General features: G+C 34.3%; 1 protein-coding gene across 2 annotated transcripts; it reads left to right on the forward strand.

Moving 5' to 3' along the window:
- The first annotated feature begins 205 nt into the window (after positions 1 to 205).
- LOC117125000 (sodium channel modifier 1-like) lies at positions 206 to 9345 on the forward strand. 2 transcript variants are annotated; one of them, XM_033271348.1, is made up of 7 exons: positions 206 to 406; positions 2373 to 2443; positions 4244 to 4332; positions 5464 to 5573; positions 6526 to 6638; positions 7814 to 8470; positions 8735 to 9345. In XM_033271348.1, the coding sequence occupies exons 1-7, from the start codon at positions 359 to 361 to the stop codon at positions 8826 to 8828; spliced, it is 1182 nt and encodes a 393-aa protein (XP_033127239.1). In that variant the 5' UTR covers positions 206 to 358; the 3' UTR covers positions 8829 to 9345. The 2 variants fall into 2 exon arrangements, with proteins under 2 accessions (XP_033127239.1, XP_033127240.1); XM_033271349.1 differs by having other exon boundaries at positions 348 to 406; positions 2373 to 2453.
- The last annotated feature ends 301 nt before the right edge of the window (positions 9346 to 9646 follow it).

Here is a 9646-nt window from a genome sequence, read left to right on the forward strand (position 1 = left end):
TGTACATACACTCATATAGCCTATATACAAATTAAATGATATCTGTACATACACACACTACATACTGAGGCCTAGGCCTACATAAATACACATACACGCATCAATTCTAGCAGAAAAAGAATTAAAATTGAAATTATCTAAATCAAAAACTTGTTCAAACATATTTAAATATGTACATTTAAAACATTTAAGGGTATCAAAACCAACCGCGCAAGGCTACATCACGGATTTGAGTCGCTATAACGGCTTAGAAGCTATCGGCACCGCCGCAGTGCGAACAAAAGCTGCTGTTTTCTATCGGCACTGCCGCAGTGCGAAAAAGCTGCTGTTTTCACATCGGCACTGCCAATGTTTAAAAATGTTTAAACGGGATGGTGATGATTTAAGTCAGCTTAACATTCTCAAGGTAAGCTAGGGCCTAGGCCTAGGTAGGGCCACAGCCTTCCGTCAGCCATTTAGTATCATTGTATAATAAGGTCTAGGCTTAGACTAGCCTAGTTCGCCCTAACTAAGGCTAAGCTAGATGGTTAGGGCCTAACCTAGGCCTAGACTAGGATACTTACACAGGTAGGCTAGGCTAAGCCTACTCCTCAAACTAGGCCTACCTAGGCCTAGCCTATACCGACATTTGGGTTGCCAAAACATTTTCACGAGACTGCTTACTTTTAAAAATTAGGTTTTGGTATAATTATAATAAGCACATTTTGAAACATATCATATAGGCCTAGGCAAGGCTGGGCCATTCCTAGCTAGGATAGGAGTGTAAAATACTTCTACAACGTAGGCCCTATGCCTAGGCCTACTGTACTTTGCCTAGAACCAATGGCCTAGCCTATACTGTAGCCATCCTACAAAGAACTTAACTCAAGAGATACATCCAGATGTAGGTACGAAGACGAAAGCTGACATTTCGTACATGCCAACACTCCTGTTTTGGCCAGGAGACTCCCGTTTGGTAACAATAACATGACTCCCGGCCAATTTTTTTTTGTCACATGCTCTCCCGAGTCCCAGTTCACAAAGAAAATTACCTAATAATCTATTAATGTAGGCCTATTGACTTTTTTTTTGTAGGCCTATATGAGTACTGCAATTCGAATAAAAACCTCAATAATACATTATCTTTCAATGTTTCAAACATGCTGGCCTTGTAACACTGGATCCATGATTACAAGGTGTCTGGTCAGTAAAGGCTATACACAATAGAATCATGAGATTTACCCCTATAATACATTACGTAGCTATAGCATCCAGGTTTGAGTTTCACTGCCTGGACCCCCATGTAATAGGGACCCCCACAGACCAATGCCCTCAAATTCTCCCGCTATTTACTAGCAAAATGTTGGCATGTATGGATTGAAGTTATTTAAAATTTGGCAGGAACATAGTTCACATTAATAATACATAAAATGATGCACCAGTTAATAAAAGTGTTTAAAATATTCAGTTGCTTCTTTACTTTTTGATTTTGTTTCAGCCTTGTGGCGAGGGGGTAGCCTGCAAGCTTTATTTTCAATTATACCATTCAACTTTCCAGTTGATCGTGCACTGTGCATAAGTCGAAAATACAACATTTTTTCACTGTTTTACATTAAACATTTGAGTACTGTGTTCTCCATAATATAGAATAGAACATTCCACACATGATTGACAAAAACAAATAGTGTATTTTGTTGAGAAAATAAAAATCAAAAACAATCTTTGATTGTTGAAATACAACAGCATACCTTTATTTGATAATGCCTTGAGTTGCCAAAGAAGAGGGAATCTTAAAGTGGTTTGCCACTAATAAAGTTTGAGAAGCAGGGAGTTAGGCCGTTTCAGAAACACACTGATTCGACTAGTGATGTTTTATGTCAGAGGTTTCAATTGAACAAATTTACAGGCGTGATGATTTTTAGAAATTACACCCTAGGTTGGCGTATGAGGATCAATCCCCTCATGGCTCACCATAATACACGAGCTGGAAGTGTGTTACTACACCTTCGATCTTGCCCGACAGTGCTTTATGACATCTACAGTGTTTAGTGCAGCTAGATGGTATACATGCTGTTTTAATTACTGTACATTCATTTTCATTTCATTTATATTGTACAGTATTTGCATTGCAAATTATCGTTACAGTTTAGTTTAATATTGTAACCCATTCTTTAAGGTCAATTGAGATACAATTTTAATCTGTGTCCTCATTGTACAGTATGACTATGTGCTGAAACCCCTACTAAGGACACAATTTCACATTTTTGGTAGTGTCTCCGTAACGGGGTACCCTTTTCTGGGGACACCCCTATTAAAGGGGACACTTTTTTGGGTCCCAAAGGTGTCCCCCTTAATAGGGGTTCTACTGTAATAGTATTATTTTTGTTTTTCAGAAACGAAGAGTAGACGAGCTGCTTGCGCACAAAGTACCAGAGGATGAAGCTTTACTTATGAGCAGTGGAAGGTTTGTGAAAGTAGGCATACTGTAATATATCAGGGGCGGATCCAGAGATGTTCAAAAGGGGGGGGGGCCGGAAGGGGGGCCGAAAGTTGGGCCGATTGAGACGACACCGTCCTAAGGAGTCCGGGGGCATGCCCCCGCGAAATTTGTGTGTTCTAAACGCCCAAAAATAACATTTGAGGAGTTCTGGGCTATCATTTTTTTCTTTTTCTTCCCTTTTTTACCTCCCAAAAAGGGGGGGGGTCTGCCCCATCCGCCCCTGTATATGGCTCATTGAAAAATAGTGGCAGCGTTTTTAAAAAAAGAATTTTTTTTCAATTTTAGTTTAGAAATTTTAAAAAGTGATCTTTATTTTTCTCCATTTTGCACATGAACGTGGTCTAAATTTGGCATATGATGTAAGGTATCACCATTCTAGGCCTAAATTCATTGCAAAATATTGATTATTGTTTATTTTTATTCAGTCTGATGAATACCCGTCGATAGTGAAAGTATGTTGATTTTGGTGACAGGAGGAAAAGAAAACTGAAAAAAAAACAAACTTTTTTGCACCCGCCCCTCATATATGATTTTCAGCAATAAAGGGCAAACAAACAATTTATTTTTTTAGGCCTAGTTTTGATAATCGTGTTATGGCTTCTGTTTGTCAAGTTGGATACTCCCACTTTTTATGCATAGACTCACCCAACAATTTAAGTGGGTGGGCTAACCCTCTTGTTGGCCCTCCAATAATTTGCCAGTAAAGTTTGAATATAGATTTTGACTTGATCACCAGTTGGCTGAACATTGCGTATTTTGTTCGCAAGGCGTAAAAAAATTGCCAAATTAGTCTCCCAGAACATTAAAACTGCATTTGGTTTAGGGGCATTTGACCCCAAGGAGGGTCCCCCAGCCATCCCCTTGCTCTAGCTTCGGCTTCTCGGTCCCTCGCAGAGTGCTTACCGTGCCCACCCAATATGCACTTGTATTATTTTATGATTTTACTGTCAACATGAATCTTCCCTTGTTTTCAATAACTTATACAAGAGTCTGTCATAGTATTGTATGTTGATGGTTAGAATCAATGTTTTAACAAGCAATCGCCATCATATTTTACAGGCGCGATAACAGTTCCAATCTTTGTTCAACAGAATGCCTTAGCAGAATCATAACTCACTCTCATGCATTGCAGTTTCCTTGCTTAGTCTTTCTTTTGTAATTTTCAGCATTAATAAATATCAATAAATAAATTACACATGGATAAATTTTATGGTTAGCTGACGATTTATGTCATATACCGGAAAACAGCTCTGACATTATGCTGCTGCGTCATTTTACAGTGTCACCATCACAGGTGAAAAAAAAAAATTGCTATGCTGCCCTCTACAGTATGATCTCCAAAGGGGTTTTAAAAAAAAATTTTTGATATGATTTTCAGATTGCAATAAATCTGTAATTTTAATTCTTTTTTAAATACTCTTGCATGGCCTTAGTTTCCAAAAAATAGCAATATACAAGTAACACATTTGATCTAACTCCCTCAGTCCTAGGACCTAAGGGCAAAACATGCATTTTATTTTTAACTGAAATTTATGTGATTTTCATTTCCCTTGAATAGCGAATTAAGTTAATTTTCATTAAAATATGAGATGGTCACCGGGTCACAAAGAAAATGTGGGTTTTTGAGATTAAATGACTTATGTTTAGAGATCTAATTATTATCCATGTTCCTGGATTGTTAGTTCTGTGTACCTGACTTCCATTTATTAGCAGTAATTGTTTGCAAACTCTCAACCTTTTTGTTTTTCTTGCTGTCCGCTTTAGATATGCCTGCACTGTGTGTCATTATAGACCTGTGTTTGATACCTTGCAGATGCTTACAATTCATCGTCGGGGCAAAAAGCATGAAAAATGTGAGTTTCTATCAATTTATTTTGCTAAAATGGTAATAAATAGCCGCTGTATTTATAGATCTTTGGAGATTATTGGGTATTTGAATCAATCATAATAATGGCTATACACTGTTTGATTAGGTTTTTTTTTTAAAAAGCGCCACAGACGTTCACAACTTTTTACTGGGGGAATCCAGCAGCTAGCCAGAGCAAATTTTGTTTCCTTTGAGTACTTTTACAACCAAAGACATTGCAGGTTTTATGTGCCTGGGCTATTTTTTAAAATTTGTTTTTATTTATTAGCCTAGGCCTTTACACCAAGGTCATGCACCAGTCACACAGCACAGACAAACACTGGTAAAGTGAAATGCATAGGCCTTTGGATGTCCCCAGTAATGGTTGTCAGGTTTTCAGAAATTTTCATTCAAATTTTACGAAAATGGTGTATAGTGAGTTCAGAAAAACTTGCACATTCAGTCATTGTTAAAAAATGAAGAGTAGAAGATTGTCTCTTTTTAGAGATGGGTTTGATAAAGAAATTTAATACCAAAGCTCAACATTTTGGTATAATTAATTTATATATAATTATAATTATATTTATTTACCAAATTTACATAGCACCTTTTTTGTAAATAATAATGTTCAAAGGGGCTTTACATAACAATAAAAAAATGCAATACAAAAATATAAATTGAGAAAAATATGACATTATTATCGTGTATACAAATTGATTAAATAGTTGATTTAGAATATTTTAAATTGAGATTAGTTATTGCAAAATTGATGATTAAAAGGAGACAAGCAGATTATAAAATATATTATAAAAACTATATTTTTAAACTACAAAAATTTCCAATCAAAATATTTAAGAAAATATAAAAAAATTCTTGAAACCTGATGAGATGGATGTACTGTATATTTATGGTTTGAATTTGTGCATATAGTATCCATCTCATTTTTTTCAATAATATGCTGGGAATGATTCCAACATTCAAGTAATCAAAACTGCCACAGGATTTAACTTTTTATTAAGATCAATTACTTATTTAATTTTTATTATAGATAAAAATGTATGTACATTATTAAGTATGTAATCCTTGGAAATATATATATTTTTTTAACATTTTATAAATTTTGTGTGTTCATTGAAAGGTCTGGAATCACATTATAGAAAGAAATGGACATACATGGCATTAGTGGAGAAGCGACACCAGGAGAACTATGTGAGGAATAAATTACAGAGTAGCAGTGATCAACACCAGGTGAGAATACAAAGAAATGTTAGTGTTTGAAAATCTGATTATAGCTCTTCAGTCTTAGGAGGTCCACTACAAAAGTTCCCATTCGCTCCGAAGGCCCCAAAATTGGTGACCTTGGAGCGAAGAAACCAAGTGACTGTCATTTTGTAGCCTGAGGTTTATTAACATGTTTTCCTCCCTAAATGAACGAAGCTATTATTTTTACCTGTGTTTACATTTGTGTTGTTGTCATCAACACGGTAGTAATTGTTTGTTACTACCATAACTAAAGTTTGGTAAATCCAGTTTCGAACTTGGCAGAATAAAAGATGGTAATAAGAAGACTGAACATATTGTCTTTAGTGTGTGTGTGTGTGTGTGTGAATATGCTAATTGCAATTTGCATAATTGATAGTTCACTAATCAGGGTATTTATTTTACATGAACATAGCAGCAAAAATTTATTTACAATATAATAACATCATAATTCCCATTAAATTATATCATGTCTATAATTTTCCAAAAACAGTGATTCGATTTGCAGTTGAAATGAAACTTTCCTTCATAGGCCTACAGTAATTTTTGTTAAGTTAATGAACTTTTATAGAAGTGTAGAATCTAATTCTTGAATTATCTGCTTCCTAATAGACATGAGATGGAAAGAAGTACAAAAGCCAATATATTAACTTAACAATTCAAGCTTGCAGTAAATTTTTTGGTATTAAAATAAAAATTTACTAAATTTAACTAGGCCATATTCAAAGAAAGTCAAGCTTGAATTTGTCTTATGGTTTTTGAGAAAAAATTGTGTAGGCCCTATTTATTAAGAAATTAATGATTTTGAAGTCGAGCATTTATAGCTTGCCAGCATCTACTACTGTACATTGATTTTTCAAAGCCCATTAAATAACTTATTCTTCGCAGCCAAAATGGATTGTGATAACTTGAGTTGATTTGCTTTATTTCACTTTCTTAGGAGGACCTTTCACCTCTCTTAACAAAAACACATGAAAAGACACAGAATGTCCTTCTAAAGGCTACGCCATATAACAGCTGTGTGAAGTGGAGCAGACATACCAACTTAACAAGGCAAGTTAACACTTAAAGAAAATGTATTTTCCCTTCTAACACAAAAGATGAAGGCTTACAAAATTTGAATTTGCCATTTTGTTGCTTTAGGAAAGTCACTTTTGATCCAAAAATCAAACAAAAATCAATCAGTTTTGTTAATTAACGGGCAAGTTAGTTCAAAAAGTTTTTTGTTAGACCGTTAAAAGCAAGACAATTTAAATTCAGTTTGCTTTATTAATTATGCATATGCATAATATGATAAGAGGTTTATGAGCTGGCATAGAAGTGATGTTGAAATTGCAACAAAAAAATAATTAAAAAATATAAATTTTAAAAAAAAAATGAAAAACAAAAATACCAAATACTGTACTACTAAAGAAAATTATGGAGTAAATTTTAAATTACAATTTTAAATGACTCTCAAATTCACATCCAAAACTGAATCGTCACCAAAATTTAATAATTTCTTCCTTGTAACTTGGTGAAACATTCCAGAAAGTTTCAATAAAATCAGTTGATCCATTAAAAAAAATTATCTAGTGTGGTGTGTTTCCCTTTATTTACCTTTAAATGATCCCCATATCCACACCCCTTTCTGAATTGTCAACCAATTTTAGGAGGCACGTCTTTGGTATATTGTATATAAGCTTGGACATAGTTTGAAGAAGATCCAGGCAGTGAAAATGACCAAAGTGCCGAGCAGAAATACCCTGTGCAAAATGATAGGAAAAACTATATGGAAAGAAGAAGAAAAAAATCACAACAAAAACAATGGCTTTTCCTGCTACTGCTAGGAAAAGCCAATAATAACAATGATAGTAATAATATTGAAAATTTATAAAGCACTTGTATCCGTTCAGCGTTAAGGTTTCGGACCAATACCTTTTCTATGGGCGGCCACCAGGTGGGTCACTTTTGATGTAAAATCTGCATAATAGTACTTTAAATATTAAAAAATTTTTAAAATACTTTAAAAATTTTATTTTTCTTAACCATAGCTTTCAAAAATAGCCAGCTTTCAAATATAGCCATGGACAATGTTGTCTTAGTTGTTTGAATAATTAAAAAAAAAAGGAGCATCTGCAGTGGTGGGTACTGTAGGTTTGCTATCAAAAATTCAATATTAGCCCTTTATGTATTTACAAGTATTTTGTAATACTTATATATCAAATTTGCATTTTTTTTTTTTACAGTAATGTTGGACAACAGACAGTACCATCCACTGACTCTTTCTTAGCATCATCTCAAAATGAACACGTCAAAGCTAAGACAATAGCAGAAGGTGATGACCACCTAACAACTCCTAAGTTACAGAAAATGTCTTTACTAGAACGACAGTTGCCATCAGTTGAACAATCAAGAGCATTCAAGCATTATATGCCCTCAAAGGTTTCCCATAGAAGAATTGATTCTGGTGCTCCTGTGGAACTGAAGCCTTATACTTCAAAATTAAAACGCAACACTTGCGTTGATTCCTTGAAAAAATATACAACATCCAATGCTGATGTATGTGTGCCAGTAACAGAGTTTGAAACATGCAACAAATACCAACAAGACCTCTATCCATCTATAATTCCTAATGACTCAAAGTTGCCAGGATTTAATGACTCGAAGATGCCAGGATTCAATCTCCAATTGCCAATCAGAACAGATTTTAAAAATAGTAATTCTTCAGAAAGACATAGTGTGTTAATATACAATGATTCAGAATCTAAAGGAGACTTGAACTCAGCTATAGTACACAAATTAGATCATAAATCTGCTTCAAAGAAAAAGGTAGTCACACCAGTCACTGGACTAAAAGATGAAGATAAAAAGAAGAAAGTACAACAAATATTACAACTTACAAGGTTAGTATGCTTCTTTATAATAATTTGATGATAGAAGAGATGTCTTTTGTCTTTGTTTTATATAACAAAGACGGCCTTGCGTGGAAGGAAGAAGTGGAATTTCACTATATAATATCAATAAACAGCCCTACATACAGTTTTCATTTTCCACATTTATTTTCATGCAACTACTACGCATTGTGTCACAATTAATTTGGTGGCAGTTTTCATCCCAAACAGCTCAAAATTTTAACTATTTTAACTTTCGGGTTTTTACTTCTTTAGCTCTGGGTGGAAACGAGACAGAGGAGGAATATGGATAAAAGATGAGGATGTTGAGTTTGATTCAGATGAAGAGGAACCTCCATTAACGTTATAAATAAATTTTGATCTATTATGAGTCCAAGCAAGGCAATCCAACAACAGGATGCACATCTAGGGACATCAAATGTTGTAAAGTTCATCTTAATGTCAAGCATCATGCAACAAGGACTGTTTCCATAGTGTGTCCCGTTTCAACATCCAGCCAACGAAAAGTCAAAGAAGCGTTGCATATCCAATGGGAAAAGCCCTCTCTCAACAAGCAACTTTTAAATTTAATTGAAACTTTGTTATTCTGATGTTCATTATTTCGTTTCTTTATCTTTATTTATGTCATTCCTCTCTTTACAGTTACGGTTCAATCGATTCTTTAGAATGCAATATCATGTTGTTTTTCAAATAGTGATGGTTTAATTCCTCTTTATTTACAATACAATGTATTGCAGATGTTTATAAAAAAGATTGCATAAAGAGCAATCACTACGCTGAAAATGGCAGATGTACTGCCGGTAGAAAATAAAAATATTTACATTAAAATCAGCTAGGCTTTGCCTACATGATATTGAGCTTTAAAATTGTTGTGGTGTTTTAAGATGTATCTGCTGTTTACACAGAATGAATATATATATATATATATATACACACACACACACGCGCGCACGCACACGCACACACACACACACACACATTCCTTCTAAACAATTGGCGCGTTTCTTAAGAACGCGTCCAAGCTCACGTGCCATCTCTATAGCTATGGACACGCACAGTCAACATAATACATATATATGTCTATATATGTCTATATATATATATATATATATATATATATATATGTATATATATATACATATATGTATGTGTATATGTATATATATA

This window comes from Anneissia japonica, unplaced genomic scaffold, assembly GCF_011630105.1.
Source record: "Anneissia japonica isolate Jap-2015-1 unplaced genomic scaffold, ASM1163010v1 scaffold2878_len565122_cov162, whole genome shotgun sequence".
Lineage (NCBI taxonomy): Eukaryota > Metazoa > Echinodermata > Crinoidea > Comatulida > Comatulidae > Anneissia > Anneissia japonica.

What these genes read in the sequence shown, in the direction of transcription:
- LOC117125000 (XM_033271348.1), top strand. Translation starts at nt 359, where the DNA reads ATGTTTAAACGGGATGGTGATGATTTAAGTCAGCTTAACATTCTCAAG. An exon ending in GTAGCAGTGATCAACACCAG is followed by an intron (nt 5,574 to 6,525) that starts GTGAGAATACAA and finishes TCACTTTCTTAG; the next exon opens with GAGGACCTTTCACCTCTCTT. An exon ending in CAAATATTACAACTTACAAG is followed by an intron (nt 8,471 to 8,734) that starts GTTAGTATGCTT and finishes TTACTTCTTTAG; the next exon opens with CTCTGGGTGGAAACGAGACA.